The sequence below is a fragment of the Crocodylus porosus genome, unplaced genomic scaffold (assembly GCF_001723895.1).
Source record: "Crocodylus porosus isolate Cpor-Errol unplaced genomic scaffold, CroPor_comp1, whole genome shotgun sequence".
In the NCBI taxonomy this organism is placed as follows: domain Eukaryota; kingdom Metazoa; phylum Chordata; order Crocodylia; family Crocodylidae; genus Crocodylus; species Crocodylus porosus.
The window spans coordinates 85,722,410-85,745,753 of NW_017728906.1; the positions used below are offsets into that span (position 1 = coordinate 85,722,410).

Consider the following 23,344-nt stretch of genomic DNA (forward strand, 5'->3'; position numbering starts at 1 on the left):
GATTTTGCTGGCAGAGGGAGGTGTCCACCCACAGCCACTTGTGAGACAGCCAATCACTGCAGCCGCTTCTGGGAACACCACAGTACTCCACTTACCCAGCTAGTGCTTGTGGGGGCAGCACCAGTGCTCCTGCCTGCCCCCCCAACCATCACCTAAGCAGCGAGTGTGGCCAGTCAGGGGTGCACTGGCGCTCTCAGGGGGTGCACGTGCATCCCCATGCATGCCCTAAGCATCGCCACTGCTAGCCAATTCTCTCCATTTGCCATGTACAGCCATGTTTTGTATAGGAATGCATCAATAAAGATTTCTTTGGCCAATGGTGAAGGCCAATAATTAAACAGCCATTTCAGTCAATATCGACCAGATAGCTGATTTACAGGAATGCAGCATGGCAGCTTGGAGAGCAGCACCCTGCCAGTAAGTCTGTGGAGGGCAAGGGACATTGGAGGAGGGGGCAGATCAAGCCCCCTCCCCCATGGTGAGGGAGGGAGTGGTGCATGTTCTCCTCAGCCAGGGCAGTGAATGAGACACCCTGGATTTTCCTGTTAATGTTAATTTTCCTGTTATCGGTCCCAATCTGATATGCACCTTTACTTTTGTATAAGCCTCCTTTTTGTCTTCCTTGACTCCTGACAAAACTTTCTGTGGGAGCCCTTCTTTTATCAAGTGTAGCAAGCAGAGGACATCGCTTTTCAGGCCAACACACCTTTTAAATTTTAGCAGCATCAGGAAACAAAGAGCCTAGTTTTCCATGATTTTGCTCCAAGAGCCTCTTGGGGTTCAGAGGAATGTTTACTGAAAATTCACACCTTACTCAAAAGGGAGATAAACTGGCTTTTACAAAAGGTAGCCTTTGTTCCATTTCAGGGGATCACACAAGTCATTCATATGCCACTTGTTATTGTTACTCATGTCCGATTCCATATTGTAGAAAACCAAGTAACATTTTGGACTTGTCTACAACAAAGCTTTTGTGGCGAACAGGACTGAGTATGTTCCACTCACTCAGGTCTGCTGACATTCCACTCAATAGTTCATCCATGAGGCTGCCCAGTGGCTGCTCAAGCCCTCAGTCTTTTCCAGGCTTGACAGCAGCTACTTATTCAAATATCAGTCAGTTGAATTATGCAGCAATACCAGAGAAGGTTTTGCAAGTCACCTTTGAGAGCAGAAAATTATATGCAAAACTCAATTTACATTCTCCTGATTCCACATGGCAGTGCACATTGAAAAATTAAAAGCCCAGGGAAAGCAAATTGTTAAAAGAAATGTCCACATCCCACAGGCAGCCTTAGACATGAAACATACTAACTATAACAAACAGCCACATTTCAATATCTGGTATAGATAGTATTTGGCTAAAAGGATACACCAGACAATCTACAAGACATGTAACAAAGGGGGTCACCTTGGTGCTGTCTCTATCACACGCTAGTATGAAAAGAGTGTCTTTTCATTAACGTTGGCCTCAGTACTTGCACACTGAGACGCACTGATTACTCTGAATTTTAATTTTTGGAGATTTTACCCCCTTTTCAAACATGGTATTCTTTTAAAAATCTTCAGGGTATATTATAAAGTCTTCAGTAGCAGTGGCTTCTAGTCACATCCTGAATGTACCCCATACAAGCAACATGAGATCAGCACAACTAAATGTTCAAATATTTAACAAATTGATGTTCTGAACTCTGACTGGACAGCATCTAACACACATGCTACCACGGATAAGCGGAGATCTCATTAACTATGAGTTTATTTCGCACAAGAATTTTACAAGGTACGCAACTTATAGGGAAGTCAAGAGGAACTTTAAGAGCAATACAGTACATACTCAGTAAGTAATTGTAGCTGTCCAGGGCAGCAGGGAGGAAAATATGCTTTACCACAAAATTAATGCAGTCTTGTTACATTTCAAATGTAACAGTTCTTTGATGCTAAAAGGCAAGATACTGTGAACTATCAAAACAATAACCTTATTAAGAAAGACCCAGAGAAACTTAACAACTGAAGTAATTAGCAGGAATCTGGATTTTCCGTTTCCCACAGAAAAAGAGAAAAAGCTGCAGATTTTCCCTTTTCACAGAGAAAAACATGGATTTTTCATTTTAACAGAGATACTCACAGATTCCCACTTTTACAAAGATCTCTGTGCAGGGTGGCAGAGTCGCAGTCCGCAAAAACTTCTTGCAAAAGGGACAAGAAACAACCAGCCCTGCCCAGGGAAGGAAGGAGAGAGAAAAGGAGCATGGCCTGAGATTTTTGAGTCAGCCAGGGCTTGGCTCAGGCTGACTTTTCCCTCCTGGAGCCTTTGGGGTAAGTAGGGCTTGCAAGAGGCTGTGGGGAGGAGGGAGGCTTGTGGGTTGGGTTGGGTGCAGGTGACTAAATTTGAGACCCCCTAAAACTTGAATCCAGCCCTTACTGCTGCCATCAGGCACAGGGAGCAGAACAGCAGGAGTCAGCACTGCTCAGAGCCACAAAGCAGCAGGGGGGACAGCTGCAGCTGGATCCATGTCCTAATGCGGGGGGGAGCTGCTGTCAGGAAGTGGGGGGGTAGACAAGGGTTGCAGGTCTGGAGTGAGGGGCACTAGCAGGGTGGAAGACCCTGTGGCTTGGGAGTGAGGGCCAATGGCGTGAACAGGGACATGGCAACAGTATAGGCATGTTAAGGCTGCTCAGGACAAACAAAGCAATGGGGGTGGGCAGGGGGGGGAGCCTGTTGCAATTGGACCCACATCCTGGTGTAGTGGGGAGCTGCTGCTGGGAGCGAGTGAATGGGGAGGGTAGGCAGAGAGTGAGGGGCACTGGCTTGAAAGTGAGGGGCAACCACATATCAGGGCTGCTCAGAACCACAAAACAGTGGGGGGGCAGGGGAGGGACAACCACAGCTGGACCTGCATCCTGGTAAGGAGGGCAGCAGCTCAGAGTTTCCATGATGAAAATGCCAAAATCAAATGCCAAAATATACAGGTATTTAGAATTTATTATAGTGATTGAGGCATTTTAAGTGGAGAATTTGCCATTTTTATCAGAGAATTTGGATTTTTTTTTAATCAGAAAAAACCAGGATCCCTGGTAATTAGCCCCCAATGCCTTAAAATCTCTCCTTCCTTGTGACAGAAGTCAATCTGTTCTAGATTCCAGGCAGCTCCACACTAATATTAAAACTAGTTTCATGATGTGGAATTGACAGAGTTTTTCCACTTAGTGGCTCTGGAATGAGACAATATTTGGTAAAAGTATCTTTACAAGGAATAACATTGCCTAGATCAGTGGTCACCAACCAGTCGCTCTCAATCCACCAGTAGGCCTTGGAGCCTCTTGTGGTAGATCTCGGAGCCACTGGAGTCGATCCAAGGCTGAGATGGGGGGGCTGAGTGCCCATCTGCATGCACACACATGCCCCAGCCCAGCAGGTCAGTCCATGGGGGGTGGGAAGGGATGGGGACTAGATTGAGACCCCTGTGGCAACGGACAGTGCTGCAGAGGCAGAAGCAGGGTCAAGTTAAGTGGGGCCCCAACTGGGTGGGACTTCCCTACTGGGGAGGCATGCCCCCAAATAAATTTTTCTCCTTCTGCCTCAATCTACCCCCCCTTCCCTCCCCACAGACTTACCTACTGGGGGGGCAGATTTACCCGGGGGGGGCAGTTGTGAACAGTAGATCTTGGGTTGCTTTTAAATGCCAGAAGGTGATCTCCTACTTAAAAAGGTTGGAGACCACTGGTCTAGATCTACACTGGAAGCAAATGTTTTGTAATCTTAACTAAAGTTCCACAAAAGCTGAACAAAGCAAAACTAACCTGATACACTCGCTATTAATCTGAAGTTGTCTTACTGCACAATAAAAATACTATGCAGTAAGCCTTCCCTGAGAACCTATCTTAATACCTGTTGGCAGCAAATCTGCTCCCAGCAGGAGCAGCTAAGTACAGGGATGCTCCTACTCTGCTCTGGCCATATGCAACAGCCAGGGGGAGTTAGCCTGAGGCCTGGCAGGGAGCACAGGGGCCAGACCCCATGTGTAAGGGCCAGGAGAGCTCTGCCATTTGCAGCAGCAGCTGTTTCCTGGTCCCATGCACATTGGAAAGAGTCCTAATGTGCACAGGGCTGGGACAACTGCCACTCCAGAGCTCTCCTGGCCCCATGCACATGGTGATGAGGCCGGTGCCCAGTGGGGCTTCCCTGGGCAGCTAGGGACTGCACGGGACAGCTCCCAGCCAGCCCCCAGCTGAACAGGACAAGAGAACTCCCCAGTTCCAGCACTGCTCAGTTCCCAGCTCCTCTTGGGAGCTAAACAGCGCCAGGACTAAGAGGGTTCTCCGTGCCCTGTAGCCCCCTGGTGTTGGGACTGACTGGGAGCAAATTTGCTCCCTGTCAGTGCCTACACATACGCTACTGTGAAGTATCTACCACACAGTTACTTTCCTACCTGTATTTAGTAGTAAACTAATTTACTGTGTGGTAAGCATATGCCTGTGTAGACAGTGACATTTTAGTGCTTAGTAGATTAATCTATTGCACAGCAAAGTGTCTTGTGTAGACATGCCTCCTAATCAAGTAATACTGTTACCTGCTACACCCAGTAACCGACATGCAGGAGCTTATCTTCAAAATATGCACTGCTATTTTATTATTGGAAGATAGTTTCCTGAATTCTTAAAGCACCTACTTCAAAAGTAATTAAGCTATACAGAAATAATTGCATTAACCCTCAATCTACTCTTTCCATAGAACATTTTTATCTCAGACTCTGGATGACATGGGAAGGGTTTAAGATGCGATAACAATTTAAGGAACATCATATAGACTAAGACAAGCATTTGTACATTCCAGTTTGCACTTCATTTAAGATAAAGCCCCCTCTACTTAATGTGTTACATCAGGGTAGTGCAAGTGGCACAGGCAGCCTTTGTATGGCATGCAAAAGACCAGGTTGAAAACAGAGCAGAAGACTGGGCAGGGAGCACAGGGCAAGAAGCAGAAAGCACAACAGCCGATCAGCTGGGAAAGGGGATTGAAACAGCACTTGGGAAGGTGTGTGGCTAATCAGGTATGCTTACCAAAAAGGCTGAACCCCACTATTTACACAATAAAGGCACAAACATAAATTTGCCACACACGTGAAAACTGAGGTCCAGTGTCCTGTCTGACAGCAGCAAGTACCAATCACTTCAGAGAAAAATATAAATAATCTCTATGATTATGACACCCTACACATAATGGAAGTTTCTTCCCAGTTCTTTTTAGTCAGTGGCTGTTTTGTATATTAAAGCATGCAAATGGTCTCATTTGTCATGGACAATTTAATTACTTTCAGAATGCTACTGCTTGGCCTTGATGAAAATTTGCAACCAAATTCCACAGGTTGCAATTTGGGTTAAAAATCCTGCCTCTCCGTGTTGTAAATTTTTTTAAAAGTAAATAATTAAGAACTGGTTTTCTGATTAGGTAATGTTTACTGTCTGCATCAATAAGACAGTGAAGTAAAAAAAAAGACAAAGGTGAAGGAATTTATGACAGTAACAAACAATTACCAAACTAAAATTTGAAAAATATTTAATGATATAGTGAGGAACAACATAAGGTTTGGCAAAAGAAATAATCAGCTGGGAGCAAATGCTTCACTTCAGCTTGCATGGCATAGAGCTATTGGTAACAAATTACTACAAGCTTCAGACAGTTACAATTATGAAGAAACTACTATTAAAAGGCATATGAATGACACTGATGCAGAGATCAATAACTCATGGAGTGTTTACAAGAACTGAAAGGATAAGAATGTTTAGAGCTGAAGTTACACAAAACTCCCATTTAGAAGTGCTGCAAAAATAGGAGATAGAAGTAATTTGGAGTAAGGGCCAAAAGGTAGCTAAAACGAGAAATGTATAAGATTTAGTCTGCTTGGGGACTTAGAAACACCTCAAGCCTTGAAAGGAAAACCAAAAAAAAGAGCAATAGATTTCAATCCAAAACATATGATAGGCAAAACATGGTTTCCAGTCCACAAAGTTCCATTACAGCTTTATTCCTGGCTGCTGAGACACAGATATTTTGTAGAAATCTGTCTTAAAAAGTTCTGAACTGCAAACTGAAAAAAGGCTGAACCAGCTTAATACACTTCAAGTAATTTGTTCTCATGCCTGCTTTTTGGGTTGTTTTTTTTAAATGGGGAAGGCATTCAAATGCCTTTAGCTATGTTTACATACACAACACCCTGATCCAACACTGCTCCGCCAACAGAAGGTAGTCAAAAGACTAAGGAAGCTGACAAGCAAGGTTACATGGTCTTGCTGCTTGAAGTTGCATATTTTAACATCTGAGAATTACTGGAGAACCAAATTACTCTGCACCTTTTATTCCTGGGCCCAACTGGTGGCCCAAAGGCCACACGGGATTCCCAGCAAGTTAACATGGGGCTCCTCAGTTCCCACACACAGCTGGTATTTCCCCTACAGGAAATTGCTGCAGCAGCAATCACTGAGGACTCCAGGTGCCCCTCCCTCCTCTGCCTTCTGGTTTTTGCCCCTGCCCTAGAGGCTGGGGTGAAGCAAGTCAGGGCAACACCGTATGGTGCTGGTAGAGCCCACAGCTGAGGCACCGAGTAGAGCCACAACACAGTACAGCAAGGGAAGGAAGGGTCCCCACTCAGCATGGTGAAGCAGCACAGCAAGGACATTCACAGACAGCAGTGTAGCAGTTGTCACAGGATGCTCAAATGGCACAGTGGGGCATGGCACAGTACAGTAGGAGCCCAAAGCCCACACTGGTGCAGCCTATGGGGTGTGCAGTCCCTACTAGTGCAGTTGCCAGCTGCTGATACGCTGGACAGCTCTGTTGTAGTTCATTCTGACAGTTCACTTAAAGCAGGGGTTATCAACATTTTTTTAAGGAGTGCACCCCTTCTGGTGGGTACTGCTCCTGGACTGTACCCCCTGGATGAGTTGGGGGGTCCCCCAGCAGTCAGTCGATGGGGGGTGGGGGGGGGTGCTGGCACCACATCACATGGTGGTGGCAGGTGCACAACAGCAGGCAGTGGCAGGCGTGTGGCGGCACGCTTCCCAAGAACCCTTGCTTCTCCGTGCCATCACCTCATATTCCCTGGGGCTTTCCCAAGTACCCCCAGGGTTCTATGTACTCCCGGTTGACAACCCCTGATTTAAAGCAATAATAAGTCAGATTAGCAAAAAGCAAAGTTAAACTGAAGATCACCTCATAAAGCAGCTTGAACTCTGAGAAACCAAGATCAGAGATCATATAACAATTATAATGCTGCTACCACTACAGCAACTGGAATTTAGATTCGCTGCTATGAAACTTGAAAACTGCAGGATGTTACAGCATATGATTCTAGAATTTCAGGAGCTAGAAGAATACATGCAACTATTTTTAGATAGTTGAGAAAGTCCATAACAACTATAAGGAATCCTGCGATACTTGCTTATACTAGTGAATTCTGCTTTTGAAAATGGTTACCTTCATGTGCAGCAGCACCCCTATGGAACTGTATTAAAAGTAGCACCTAGAAACTATACAGGCAACCCCCGCTTAACACAGTTTCAGTTAGCGCTATTTTGCCAGAGCTCTCATTTAGAATTAATACCCGATTCCGCTGAGCGCTCAGCCAGTTTCGCTAAAGCACTCAACAGAACTGGAGTTTTGGCAGGCAGGAGGGCAGGGAGAAGTGACGGCGATGGCAGTGAGTGGAAGGTGAGCGAGTGGCAGTGAGTGGGCGGGCAGCCATGAGGACCCAGGGTGGGACGGCACAAGCATGGGCCCAGGCTGGCACATGGTGCTGGAGTGGGCGGGGGGGTGGAGACAAGCGACTGCAAAAGAGGGCAGGAGCATGGGGCCCAGGCTGGGGCCACTGGAAGCCTGCACCAGAGCAGGTTGACAGTAGCACTGGTACCCGGGCTGGAATGGAGGGGGGAGGGCAGGGAGAAGCGGCAGCAACAGAAGCAAGTAGCGCGGGACCTGCACTAGTGCCCAGAGTGGGGCAGCAGTAGCACGGGGCCCACATCAGTGTCTGGCGGCAGGAGCCGGTGCCCAGAATGGAGTGGCAGTAGTGCCAGTGCCGGAGCTGGCAAGTGGGGCTGGAAAGGCTGGCGGGCAGGCATGAGGGGTGGGGAGAGGTGGCAGCAGTGAGAAGCAGTGTGGGGGGGGGCCAGGAATGATCATGGGACCCATGCCAGTGCCCAGGGCCAGGAGCAGCAGGGGCCCAGAGCAGGGTGGCAGGAGCACACCCAGGCTATTATGTGGGGCTGGAGCGCCAGCAGGCGGGCAGGGGAGTGGGGAGACATGGCAGTAACCACTTCATTTCCACATAGAAATGAGTGTAGGTAGAGATTGTCTCGCTTAACACTGTTCTGCTTAATGCTCAGTTTTTATGGAACCAATTAGGAGTGCTAAGCGGGGGTTGCCTGTACTCTCAATAGAGCCCACTGTGCTAGCAAACATAGAAACCTTATTTTATATTTCAATGCATCCCATCCACCCCTTCCCTCACCAAGTAAAGAAGTGTATACTGTATTTAATGCCTCCTGTATCTATCCATACAGAACAGTCAGCTGCTTTCTACTGCCATCTTTGAATTGCGCACTCTATTCAAAAGCAGCAGTTAGGACTAATTATTTAAGAACAGGAAAGCATGCATCTTGACAATATAAGATTTATGATTTCATTCGCAGAAGCTAGTTTCTTCCAACAATGGGAATCTTGGGTCCATAACTAAAACAATCCCAAGTTAATGGGCACAAATTTAAAAATTCACCTCTAAGAGTCATCTATATAAAGCTTATTATTTGTCCTGCCCCACCCTACATATTAAGATGCCTGTACTGCCCTACTCTATTTTAGGAGATTAATTTAGCTAAGCTTTATCATGGTTTTAGGACAAGACTACTAAGGCAGAAATGACAGCTTGTCACACTGAACAATGAACTGGGGAAGCAAAGGAACAAACAGCTCCTCTAGCCACAACAGAGCTGAAAGAAGTTGTATTCTGGGATAGGAGTATGGTTTTTCTAACCCTAATCTATGTCCTGTTACAGAAAAAGAAGCAAAATGAAGGGTGTCATCTCCTGGCTTCATGCATTGCCTGCAACTATGGAAAGAAATTAAACAAGGAAGCACTTCCATGGCCAATTTTCCCTGTTGACATGGGCTGCCAACATGCTGCATTCCTTCCAAATGTAAGACACCCTTGAATTTGAAACACCCCGACTTTTTAACTCTCAATTTAAGGGGGAAAAAGTAGTTCAGAGCGCCTAGGGTAGGGCTGCAGCCGGAGCCACCAGGGTGCAGCTGGGACCCACCTACCCTGGGAGCAATTCCTCCGGACCCTCCCATCCCAGGCAGCAGCTCCAGCCCTCTCCCCCAGCCCCCGCACAGTCACCACCCACCTCTATGCATGCAGCTGCTGCCACCACTCCTTCCCCCACCACTCCCCCTCTCCTGCGTCTAGCCAGAAGCCTGTGCCTCACATAACCGGCACTTTTAGCTTACCAGCACACCCCAGCCACTCCCCACTTGTGCCAGTTAACAGGGATATTACTGTACCCAGTAAAATTGAGTGAACTGAAAAAAAACCAGGTGTAAATCAATAAGAATGGGTGTAAAACAGTAAAAACCAAATATTAAAAAAATCAGGGAATTTATTGTCGAAAAAACTGGTAAAAACTGAAAAAGCAGAACACTATTCATATCATAGAAACTACATATACAGGGTGCTTATAAAGTCCTTATGCAAATTAAACTTTAATAAGTTTGGATGTACATGATGGAAGCAAACAGTAAATGGTGATTGAAAGCATAATTAGTTCAGTTTCAACAAAATACAGCTCAAATACAATACAGCCCTCTTACTACGCGAGAAGCAATACAATCTTATAGGGATCGCAGAGACCTCATGGGACTCCACCTATGACTGGACTACAGGCAAAGGAGGATACACTATGTACAGGAGGGACTATATTGGGAAGAAAGGCGGAGGAGTTGCTCTCTATCTAAAGAAACATTACACCTCCCTTGAAGCCATGATTGGAGGGAAAGAATGGCCACTTGAGACCCTCTGGGTCAAGATACAGGGAGAGCATGGAGAAGGGGACTTGACCGTAGGAGTCTATTACAGACCTCCTAACCAAGAGGAACAGCTTGATCAAGAATTCTCTAGAGAACTGGCAGGGCCTGCATGGTCATCATGGGTGACTTCAATTACCCAGATATCTCATGGGATGAGCACTCAGCTAGATCCGATTGCTCCAAAAGCTTCCTTTCTTGCGTAGCAAAACCCCCAGTTTTTCTTTTTTTTTTTTATTTATTTTAAAATGCATTCCCTTCCCTTCCCCAACCATTTCTGACTTTTTCTGTCCCATTCTATTCCCTATAGATAAGTATAAGTAGGCTAAGATGTAGGATAAGCTTTAACATTTTATTTTAGGTAGGAAGTTTAATTTTTCTCTCCCCTCTTCACAAATAAGCACCCTGCTATTTTGATACAGCTATCCACTGTTTTATAAGTGATAATTATTAAGTATGTATTGATTTTTTTTATATTGTGTGATTACTCTTTTAGGTCTATATATGTAAGTTAGAAACTTGACATGACTTATGCTATCTTGTAATGTCAAGCCTCTTTCTTATCCCCATACCAGGTTGTGTAACCTATGACTCATACTACCCCTCCTATGTAACTTGGTTCCTGAATGAATGGGGATGAATGAGGGTGCTTGAGAAACAATGGCAATAGGTCTAAAAATAGCTCCCTCTGAATGACCAAACCATCAACACCAATACCTGGACCAACAACCCAGCCCTTGGAACCACCCTTAGCATTCAAGAAACAGAAGATAAGGCAACCCACTATTGTGCCAAACTGCTCAGAACACTTGGAACCCTCAGGAACAGGATTGACACTGCCTGGACAGACCCTCCCCATTGGAGATCTGAAGTAGTCTGCCCCATAAAAAGGGGTAATGAAGACTGACTCCTTGGGATGCCCTCTTCATCTGGACCAGCACCATGCCACACCACCTATCCACGCAGAGGCCCTGCCAGCGACCCCGCTCTGGACAATACCTACTGGACAAGGACCCTCTTCCAGCCTGCATAGGTAACTTTCACCTCCTACCCCCTCTTCAACCAAGGACTTGGATTCTGTTTTTCTTCCCCACCTGGACTCCAACCCTTCCACTGAGTCTCTTTCTCCTGCTGTGTGTGCGTGTGCGTACACCAATAACTTCATGGGGCTGTGTAGCGTGCTGTCTGTTCAATAAACCTGTTATTTTGAAACCTGTTATTTTTGTCTGTTTCCTCTTTGCCACTACTTATCTGCTCCCCCAATCTCTAAGCTGTCAGCCTGTTTCCAGCCCCAACCTCCCAGGTTTCTGCCTCTCTCTCTCTCTCTCTCTCTTTCCTGGCTGTCTCCTCATTGCCACCACTTACCTGCCCTCCTCCCCACAATATCTCAGCTGTCTGCCTCAGTTTCCAGCCCCAATCTACCTTAAGTAACCCCAAGTCTCAGTTCCTCAGCCAGCTTCCATCTAGTCCACCAGTTTTAATCTCAGTATACACACACACACACACACAGGTAAGTTCCTAACTTGGATGGTACGGTATGCATGTGTGTGCTTGGGGTACCTGGGCAAAATATACACACACACGTCATTGTGTGCATGATATACGAATTAGTGATCTGTGTATATGTACTGAGTGTGCAGGAATGGACAATTGTTTTTTGTCTAACTTTTGGGGTGTATAGTGTATGCGCTTGGATTAGTGAGAGGTATGTATGTGCCTAGGCTAGTGTATGTGGATGTGTATGTGCCCAAGTTGGGAGAGAGAGTGTACGTGTGTACACCTACTTGATTTGTGTTTGTATATGTGCAATTGCATCACACCCTCCTAACAGCGCAATATTGAGATCCTGAGAGTTGACCTGACCCCACATAGATCTCCTTGAGACAAGTGTAACAATCTGACCCAGGAAGTCTGAGCCAACCAGAGGCAAGGTGCTCCTAGACTGGTATCCCTTGGCCAGAACCAACTTAGTGAGCAACCTGCAGATTGCAGGGAAACTGGGTGACAGTGACCATTAGATTATCTACCAGTAGGGTAGAAATCACAGACTTTAGGAAAGCTGATGTCCACAAACTCAGCTTCTCCAGGTCCCTCCAGTTCCATGCTCCTATTATGGTGCTTTTTGATTTATTTAGTTTAGCCCCTGTTGCTTGTCCATACGCTCATACATGCTTTAGCACCCTTCCCATCAAAAGGATAACTACTCCATTTATATCATCCACATATAGTATGCATTTTAACTCCTCCCGGTATCTTTACTCCACTTATGATCTTGTATTTTCTTATTCTATGTTCTAACATATGCACAAATAGTAGTGGTGACGGGGCACTTTTGCCTCACCCCATATGGATTTTAAAAGGGCCCGCTTAGGTGTCCATTAATTTGGACTTTATTTGCCGCTTCTCTAGACAATAACTTTATGCAACATATAAATTTCTCTGGGAACTCCATTTTTCCTGGCACCTTCAATGTATGATCACAATCTACACTGTCATATGCTTTTTTCTAAATCTAGGTTTGCTGTAACCGCATTTGTTTTCCTCTTTTGGATGTGGGACAGTATATCTGATCATTCTGATCACTTTAGACACCCTTCTACCTGGTACCGCACATACTTGATGTCTTCACAAGGTTTTTCCTCATCTTCAAAGCCAGTGTCTTAGCCATTAACTTACAGTTCATATTAAGGAGTACAGTTAGTCTTGAGTTTTTCCAGGAGTTTCTTCTCCCTTTTCTTGAAGGGTAAGATCACCATGCCTCTTGTAAAATCCTTCCCTGCTTCTGTTTTCACCATTACCTCAAACACTTCTTGCTATATCACTGCCTACTCATGCCCAAAACGTCTCATAAAATTCCATAGAAAGTTCCTGCTCCTGGTGATTTCCTTCTTTTAAAAGGTTTTTAAACACTCCTGCACTTCCTTCAAGCTTATCTTTCTTCCAACTTCTTTGCTTCCTCCTCCTCTTTCTCCTCAATCTCTTCAAAGAAATTCCTCTTCCCGTTTCCTTCTTCTGGCATAGTTCTTTGTTAAATCTTCTCACTGCCTCCAGCATACTCCTGCTTTTCCACGTAGGCACCACCTTCTTCAAGCTTTCCTTTTGCTGCCTTCACTCTAGCCAAAATGCATCGTGTTTGTGCTAAGAACATCTCTCTCATCTTTCTTTTAAACCAGGTGTGAAGGAGTGAGAGCAAACAGAAGCCCTGAGGTGTCTTACATGCTGGGCAGGTGTAAGTCAGGAGAAGAAAAGCAGCTTGCAGCAACAGAGAGAGAGTGAAAACAAACAACATGTACAGCATGGAGGGCTGGCAGGGCTGCAGCTGGAGACCGGAAGGGAAGAGAAACACCCACCACACTTCCAGAGCAGCATCTTGCTCAGGACTGGAGGAGGGAGGCTGCCCAGAGGTATTTCCAACCCCACAGAGGGGCAGATCTGGGGCCAGTTACCTGCAGACCACAGGGAGACAGGAGCAGACCCTAAGCAGGAGGCAGGCAGAAGCCTGCACATACACAGCTGTTGATAATCTCCTGAGCGGCTCATCAGCTGAGGATCCAGGAAGAGAACACACATGGCTTTTGATAACCTCCAGTGTGGAGTGTCAGCTGAGGATCCGGAAGAGAGGCCTGAGGAAAACTGCTGTTCTAAGTAGAGCCTTGCTGCACATGGAAGAGATCCCACTGGGACTGTGAATGTTCACAAGGGAGCCAGGCAGAACAGCGGCTGGACTAATTAATTTGTTTATCATTGCGATTCAGATTTTGAGAACCTGACCCCAGGTGAAAGGGGACATAGACTGAACCTGGAAAGGAGACAGAGCAATCGGGGTTTTTCTTGGTTTTTCCTTTTCTTTGATATTTTGAGCACAGGCCAAGACCAGCCCTGGAAGGGGTGCAACTAATCAAAACCAAAGGTCACCCTGGTGGTAGAGGGCCAAACAACAGAATAACAGGCAGTACTGCAACCTAGCTGAAGAAGAACTTTGAGTACCATCTGGAGAGGCTGGGCTGGGGTAAAGGGGAGGGTTGAAGTCCCACAGAAGAAAACAAGGATCGAGACCAGGCAGGATCACCACGATCAGTGACTCCTGGGAATACAATTTCATCAAAGTCATGGCAGGCAAGAAACACAAGACCAACTTCCTGGCAAGCCAGGTGATCCGAAGCCGAGGTCCGCCCTGTCGCCGCCTGTAGGAAGAGGAACTCAGGGCAGTAGCAGCAAGCCCTACAACACCTACGGCTGTACCACTAGGCGTCTTACTCATCTCATTTCTTCCAGCTCTTTTCGTACCCGTCTTCCTTCAGCAGCCTCCTTTAGCGGCTTCTGTATCTTTCTTTGAAGCTCTCTCAGTTCTTTTGTTCCTTTCCCCGCATGTCTTCAGCATTCCTTCCTAAAGAATTCTCCCATTCCTCTTCTTCACCATCATCCACCATTCTCTGGTACTCCCAAAATATTTTTGCAGTGTTTGCCACCTCTGATAATGTCTCATGCACACTTGACATCTCCATCTTGCAACAGCCACACATTTCACTTCCACAGTCCCTTCCCTCTCATGGGGCTCTTACCAAGACTCATTTTCATCTTCAGCATCCAGTGATCACTAAAAGCTACATATATGGTTTCTTTCTTCCTTATCCCTATTTCTTTTGGTACAAGCACAAAGTTTATACTTGATTGTTTCTTTCTGCTACGGTCTGTTCTAGTGAAAAATTCTCCCCCCTGCCCATGCATCTCTTAGCAATTCTTCTTTTATATTTGTTAACAGTCTAGAGGAGCTTCCCAAAAAGCTCCATTTCCTCCTTCCCATTCTGTCACCCACTTCAATTATACAATTCATATCTCCTGCTATTATGCGGGGTCTTTGTCTGACCACACAAACTGCTAACTTTCTAAGCAGTGCATTCCCGCCCTCCCTCTCCACTGAAAAATTCAGTGAAAAATTCTAATTCTGTTTCCCTAACTGATAACATCATTCATTGCAATCTACCACGGACTTCTACCTGCTTTGCTCTCAGCTCTGGGTTCTTAAATAATATGGCTACTCCTGCTGCTTTGTTCTTATTTGTCCCTGACCATCACAACAGTCCCCATCTCCACCTTTTCAAAGTGTTTATAATCTCTCTTCGCTGATATACCACATTCTTGTAGGCAGATTATGTCTGCCTTTATTTGGTTCAACCTGTTCCCATCCTTCCTTTGTTAAGATACTCTTGATGTTAAGCAAAACTATGGTCAATGACATATATTCTTGCCTTAAAATGAGTGTGCTTGTCCCTCTAAGGTTAATCTGTGCTTGCTTTGAGCCGAGTGCGCCTGTCCCGTTAAGGTTTGTCTGTGCTACTGCTCTAGTAGTCGACTCCTCTCCTTCCCTTACTCACATTCCTGTAGCCTTTGCAAGCTTTTGGATGGCTTTCACATTTACAAAGGCTTAAAAGTTTTCACCTCCTAGCAGTTTCTTACCTTCCGGTCTCCACTTTGAGCTGGAGCCCGAAGGTATAAGTAACTGCTCTTTGTCTCTTCCTCCAGCTCACCTCCCTCATCATCAGGCTTCTTCTTCTTGGTCTTCAGCCTCTGGTTTTCTTTCTTTTTCAGGCCTGACTCTATGGTTCTGGACCTTGCTCCATCTCCACTTCTGTCGTCTGCAGGATGATTTCTTTCTTCCCACCTCCACGTCTGAGTTGTTCGCTGCTCCGTCTTCCTTTCTGTTCCATCTCCTAAATCACAGAAATTTTGTCCCCCATCCTTCTGTTTCACCCTCTTGTGGGGTTTCTTCCACCATGTCTACCTCAGAGTCCAACCCCTCATCTCCTCTGCTCTCCTCCTCTGGGTTTTGCTGTTCCTCAAGGGGACTAACTATACTTGCCAAAGGCTTTGGGGCACCTATAATGCAAGTGTTCCTCTCCCTTTCAAACAGTACATTTTAGGGACTCCTGGCACTCTGCTGCTCTATGCCCCATTCCATCACATCTATAGCTCACTGTGAGGGACAGTTCATGGACAAGTACTCCACCTTTCTGTATGTTATGGTTAGCCAGTGCCATTGCATACTTTCTGACCTCTTCTTCACTTCCACAGCTAAGCTGCACCTTTCTTTCCATTTCCAATTAGTCCTAGTCCTTCATCAGCCTTAAATACCTGGCAAACTTCATGAAATGGAGCTCGAAACATAAGCATATGATTAGTGTGGCTCCAACCCCTATGAGGTAAAGCTGAACCAGGTTGCCCTGTGCCTCATCTACATACAAGTTTTTGGAGTATCCTAAGACCCAGTTCCAGTTATGAGTGGGAGCTAATTAGCATGGATCCTGGGGGGAGGGAGGGGGGAAAGGAAGCACATATCTGTAATGTACACACACACACACAATGAGCAGTGCTGAGCTCTGGGGTCACTATGACTTGGAATGCTATTAACTCTGGTAGGGCCTAGCCTAATGAACTACATGGTAAACCTTTGGCTTTGGACTAATATCATGCATAGTTAGGGGGTCTTACCCAACTCAAGGAGGCCGCAGCTGATTTCACAGCCAGATCAGGAGGCCAGCTGCCAATTTTGTGGGCTGATTGTGGTAAGCCTCCCCACCCCCCATGACTCTGATTGGTTGAAGGACGCCAGTAGTAGTATCCTTCCCCACAGAATGTCATGCGGCTCAAAGCCATGGCTTAATTGCTTAATAATGTTTCAGAGGATTAAGCCCATGGAAGCCATTATCTGACACATTAAGTGCTTAGATTGCTTAATAAACTCTAAACTGAAATGTCTTATGAAATTAATGCTATGTCAAATTGCAACTAATACCGCCACTATACACTTTATTAAATGACATTGTAAAAAGGAGTTTATTCAATGCTAACCTTGAAACAGCTGTTAAACGCTTGCATGCTGTATCCAGTACCAGTAGCTGCATATATTCTCCACCTTTGTGGGGTGAACTTACATTGAGATGGCCCCTATCTTGAGGGTCGGTGGCTTCATCAGCTACAATGGAGAAAGATTCATATTCTGCTGATGTGTACTTTGTGGACTGTACATGTGAAGCAATCATTGCAGAGAGACAGTCTTGGTGAAGCTTGCTGGCACACAGAGAACCTCCACATTTGGCATGTTTTGGTTCAGATAGCCCCTTAACTTACGGCAATCAAGTTTCTCCAGCAGGATGTTCACCACCACAAAAGCCTCCACAAGGGAAAATGCCACCTCTCTCCTTGCCATGATGCTTTTCGTGGTCCTTTCGAAGAGCAAAGACAGGATCGCTTGTTTCTTGCCCTGGCCTTCAGCCTCCACAACAGCCTTCTGTTTCAAGTGCACCTCAGACTCTAAGTGTCGATCTATATTGGTTTTCCACAACACATCCAGAGTCACATTGCAGGTGCTACAGAACAGTCTGCATCTATCTGCATGCAAGGTCCCTGCAGGATACTGCCTTACATGGTCCAGAGCTAAAACGTATTTGGCTCTTTTGGAGGATTTCTTCTTTGTGGGCATGCTCAATCCTCCTCAAGCTGCAGCCTGCTATACAAACATGCCTGTGGCTGCTTTAAACATCAATGCCAAAACCCTCTTGCTCTCCTGACTGACTCCTACACTAAGCCTGCATCATAGGCTGTACCTATGATTTGCTTCCTCTTTCTCCCCCACTTTGGTTTCAAGACTGCAGGTCTTCCCACCCTTTTCTCTGCTTGAAGGTAAGGGGTTTGGGGAAGGAGGGGTTGGCAGTGAGCCTGCCCGATTTTCCACAGTGAGCCCGCGGCTGGTAGCCAGCACCCACCCCTGCCCCTGTTAGCAAAATCGAGTTAGTTGCCCATGCACCGAAGGACAACTCGGTCTTGCGTCGTGGGCACTAGCCGTGATAATATAAGTCAAGAGACATAAGAGTGCCAGTAGTAAATTTATTACTTCTGCAGAAGGGTAGTCTCCCATCTTAAGGACCGAGAGCTACCCCAAGGGTTTTTTAACTTCCAAATGACTTATATGTTCCTCTATATATGGTTAGTTGTGCGCGCAATAAGGTTACTCATTGTTATATAACATGGTTTTCTGTTAGTTATAATTATCCCTCGCGATTGAAGTCATCCTGAGGGTGCCTTCCTCTTTCCAATTGAATCAGCCTAGGCCCCAGAATAGATTTCTTCTGTATCAGCGCTTATGTTTCCTTACTTAAAATTATGCTCAGTATTACACATATAGCTGAACTTATGAACTACTTGTACTTAAACTTATGATCTACTCAATAAGCAAGCTAACCCACCTTTTATATCACCCATACACAGATCTGGGCAGCATGTGCCCCTTGCCACCCCCTGGAAGTGTGCACAGTGGCAGGGAGCCAGTGCCACCCCCCCGAACGAGTCACCTACAGCTCCGTCCTGCTTCCCACTAGAGCGCTGCAGCTACATTATGGCCCCAGGCCCCAAATACTGCCCTGGCTGGGCAGCAGCCCCAGCTCCAGGCCCAGCCCCAGGCTTGTCCAATTCCCTCCCTCCCTATGGGGGCCTCAATCCCCCATGACCCCCCCAGCCAGACTTACCTGCAGGAGCTGTTCTGCAGGCTGCCCAGCAACCCTGTGCATGTGTAAGCATACACATGCACATGGTGCACTCTGCCAGCTTGCAGAAAGCTCTTTGCAAAAGTGGAAAATCTGCGTGTTTCTCCGTTAAAATGAAACATTTGCATTTTTCTTGGTTAAAAGGGAAAATCTGCAGTTTTTAATATTTTTTCATAGAAAACAGAAAATCTGGATCCCTGATGGATATTATATGCAAACTGCTACAGCCATGTTTAATTTTAAGGTTATTGTTTTCAGATCTGCTCCTCATTTCTGTGTGCTCAAGGAGGCAGAAGGGTCTACCAGGGCATAAAGCTGGGGGGAAGCAGAGAACAAAGGGGCTACCTGTCTCCTTAGATTTATTTTCCTTTCGGTAGCCATGGGAGGGGCACAAATTCAAGGCAAACCTCCAACAATTAGTTATATTTTTCCAGGTATAGAATCTAAGTTATGAAATTTTCCATATATAGAATCTAATTATTGGGGGGGCGGGGTCATCTTATAATCAAGACCATCTTCTATTTGAGTAAATATGGTAGTTTACAGGCTAAACAAAACCACCCAATTAAAAAACAAAACAAAACAAATCCTATCCCATAAAAACCAAAGGCCGCACTCAAATCCTTCATGTAGGTACCCAAGTCACGAGAGCAATATCTATCAACCGCATTCCAGCAGTGAGAAACCCACCTCTACATTTGAAAGGTTTTAGTTGTTACTTCAGTCTGGACCCATATATTTATTCTTCTCCATCGTTCAGATTTATTTTTAGACCAATAAGAGTCCATTTCCTTTTCAGCTGTCTAAACAATTTCTCACAATTTAAGAAGGCTCAGTTGGTTAACTAGTCATTTTTCAAGTTAAGGGGGCAATAAAACACCTTCCTAGAATAAAGCCTTGGAGCAAGGAAGGCAATCTTACTCAAGACTGGTCACTGGTGCATTACCAGAGCAGTACTACTGCCCTTTAACTTTAATTTTGCTGTAAAAGTGGTATTTCTCTCACATACAATCATTTCGGTTGGCTAATGCAATAGGAAATTTTCATTTGCACTTTTACCACTTATCTATTGCCATCAGATTGTTAAGGTGCAGCTGAGGGACTAAGAAGTTCTTTTGGGGTTTCCTTCTCCACCACTATATTCTCTCTTCATTTTGCCCACTACCAAGAAGGCAGGAAACTATCCTGTTGCAAGTAAGCGAACATAATCTGCACACAAGAATCTAAAAACAATCCTGTTCTGAGACCAAGACTGCCCAGAGCAGAGAAGAAATTTGCAAGAAACCCACAGTTCTGGTTTAAGTCAAGATCTTTCAGAAAAACTTTGCATATACAGCAAAAGTTTTGTTATCTGGCACCCATGGGGAATGTGGGGGTCCTGGATAACCAAAGATGCCAGTTACCCAAGAGGCCCAAACAGGCATCTTTGCCTGTTCAGGCTGCTGCCTCTCCCGCCACAGTGTGCAGCCGCCCCTCCCACTGCATCAATGTGCCAGGGGACAGGAAGTGGGGCCCCACACAGGCTTCTTTGCCCCAGGCCCTGGGAGCTTGGCAAAACTGGAAGTGCCACAACAGGCACTTCCAGTTTCAATTTTACCTTACAAGCTGGCATGTCGGTTAATAGAGAATGCTGGTTTGTAAGGTGCCAGATAACACAGCTTCTACTGTATAGTTGTACAAAGCACTGTATACTCATAATGGAATGGCATACATGCTATACTCAATTGGCAGAATACAGATGCTTCATGCATCAAAACACTGATTCATGTTTAATATTCTCCATGGCACAAAAAACACTAGGACCTTTATGCTGTATATACCTGTCACTTTCATCCCAAGTTAATCAATATGTTGGTAATTTGTAGTGGTTGATTCCTGTTGAAAGTACAACAGTCTTTGGGAAAATGTTCTCAGCCACCCACAAACACGTTATGCCTTTGCAATTATCTTAAAGGAAAGCTTAAGTGCTAGTGTATATATTTTAACAAAAGACCCCCCCCCCATACACAAAAAAAGCATTTTCTAGAAATTCTGCATGAATCATCAACTGCAGGCTGTTAATCCAATGCACCTTCTGAGGGAGTACAAAAACAGTGGGAGTGAAAATAACTAACCTCCTCCTCCTTTTCCCAATAGTAACTCTCAAATCTTCATATTGTTACTGATCACTAAAGAGACTTCTACACATATGGAATGGCAAACAGCCCTAATTTACACTGGAATAATATTTTGTGTTTTTAACTACGGTTAATGCAGTAAGATATATATTTTTTTAAACAGTGTTTTACTTTTGTTCTTCATTTCATTTTTAGCTCCCACTTTTTTCCGCTGTATGTAGACTGGACAAACTTGCTTCAGAACTCCATTCCCATGCCAACTGGGGTTTTTCCTCCACTTCCATATGCTTTTGCACTACCAGATTTCCTTCTCTATTGAGTACTTTTCCATGACAAGTAGCTCCCACCATTTTCCCACTTCACCTGAAGGAGTGGCTCTCATGAGGACACAGCTTTTCCTGTCATTATTTTTACAAATCTGCTAAGAAAGTACTCAGGGCCCTTTATCCTGCCAGGGCTCCTCCACACATCACAGGGTGGTATGCAGACCACAGCAACAACTGTGGACGTAAGCTACTGAAACCACTGCACAGGGCCACAGTTCATTCTTCATTTGAAGAAATTTGTTACAGTACCTACACTGTTACTTGGCACTGTACTTCTAGAAGTACAAGCCTGGTACTGTATCTAGATCAAGCATATTCTAAGAAACTCCTTTCTTCAGAGGTAATTACTAATACTTCAAAGCTACAAAGGGTTGTTGGTTGTAGCCGTGCTGGTCTAAGGACACAGGCAGGCAAAGTTCCTTGGGTAGATGTGATATTGTTTATTAGACCAACTAAACAGTTGGGGGAAAGTTCTGTGCCAAAAAGCTTGCAAAAACACCCTTTTGTGCCCGAAAGCTTGCAAAGAACTTTTTCGCCACCTATTTATCTGGTCTAATAAGAGATATCACATCTACTCAAGGAACTTTGCTTGTCTAAGCTACAAAGGTTCACAGTAAATGTAAACAAGTGAGTTTTTGTTTCGTTTGAAATTACATCATCTTATATCAAAATATGAGGTCATAATTCAAACCTTTTAGTGCTTATCTATATAATGAAACTTATTTTAGCGTAAGAGTGCCCCGAAGTTTGTTTTAACCTTGGTTATAGCAGTAAAAAATATATGCATTTAAGGTAAATTAAACAGGACGCTCTTCAATAGAGACTGTTCACAAATCTTTGCAGACTTCCATTAGCAAAAGATTAGCATGGGACATTTCTTATGTGTGATATACTATTCCACAACCAAACCCAAAGAATAGTTCCCTTGTATTTGCAAGCCAATAAACTACAGTACAAGAATTAACGATGAGAATGAGGAGTGCAGACAAGAACCAAAACCAGCAATACCATTCACTTGCAAAAACATAAAATAAACATTTGTATCGGTGAAAACAGATGTACTGGTAAGTTTAAATGTTTAAGGGGTGTCCCCACACCCTCCTCCCTCCCACCTGCCAATGTAGAAGTCAGCCAGTAACAAAATCAACTTAGAAATCAGCAGCATATAAATACAGAAATTGGAGGGCTATACTTCTGAACAAAAACTGCTGTTCTTTTTCCTTTTATTCTAACAGTGCCATGCCTGTCCCTAAAACGCCTGCAAGAGGAGGACAATATTTTAATGGAAAGGTGCATCTGTAAAGCCACAAGATGGCCTGGCAACCTGGGACCAGATTTACCAAAACATGCTCAATTTGTTTATTAAAACAAACTAAGTTTTAGATCTGATCCCTGCCCTCCTAACCACTTTGTAAAGCCTGGCAAAGCAGAATGCTCTTGCCAGTCCTTGCCATGGCTGCCCCTGGCACATAAAGTAAAGACACATGCCACTGCCTGACACTAGCCAGAAGTTGTTGGATGCTCAGAAACTTGCATCCCATCCATTAGATGCATGTAGGCTTGGAACCATCCAAACTCCCCCAAACTTGTTAGACACTAAGCAGCTTCCATGCCCCTGGCACATAACACAACAAAACCACATCCCACTGCCTGATCCTGGCCAATAAATGGTGCTGGATGCTTAGACACTTGCATCTTATTCAACCCATATAGCCTTGAGACCATCCAACCGCCCTTAAAACTTGCATTAGACACCTAAGGCACCTCTACATGTGCTCCAGGGAGAAGCGCTTTAACTAGAGAGACTTTGAGAGATACTCTAATTAAAGCCCCCCACAGCATTGCATGTATTCAGCACCCTGTGCTTCAAAATGGCGGCAGGGCACTTGAACCTTTAAAGCACCCTGGCCATCATTTTGAAGCACAGGGACACTGAATATACAAGGTGTAATTAGTGCCCTCCATTGAATCAGGGTCCATCACATGCAGCAGTGCCCCTAGCAGCTCCCAGGGGCCAGTATCTCCACAGAGCCCAGAGGGCTGCCAAGGGGCTCCCAGCCACGCCAGGGAGGATAAGGAGGCACCAACCCACCTGCCTCCACCACACCTGCAGGATTTGGGTCTGGGGTGTTATTACAGAGAGCAACCAGCGCGGAGGGGAAGCGCTAGCCCGTGGGCGCCACTCACCCTCCTCCAGTGCCTGGTTGTACTTGTCCAGCGCGGCCGCTAGCTCCTGCCGCTCGCGCAGCTCGTCGCCCTCGTCGCGCAGGCGGCGGGTGCGGCTCTCCC

The 23,344-nt window shown here is 45.4% G+C and overlaps 1 protein-coding gene across 1 annotated transcript in view; it reads right to left on the reverse strand.

Moving 5' to 3' along the window:
- LONRF2 (LON peptidase N-terminal domain and ring finger 2) overlaps positions 1–23,344 on the reverse strand; it is a 64,263-nt gene that overhangs the window by 38,315 nt on the left and 2,604 nt on the right. The window contains exon 2 of the mRNA XM_019528475.1: positions 23,243–23,339. Within this exon, the coding sequence (XP_019384020.1) occupies positions 23,243–23,339 (97 nt within the window). The remainder of the gene's footprint in view (positions 1–23,242; positions 23,340–23,344) is intronic.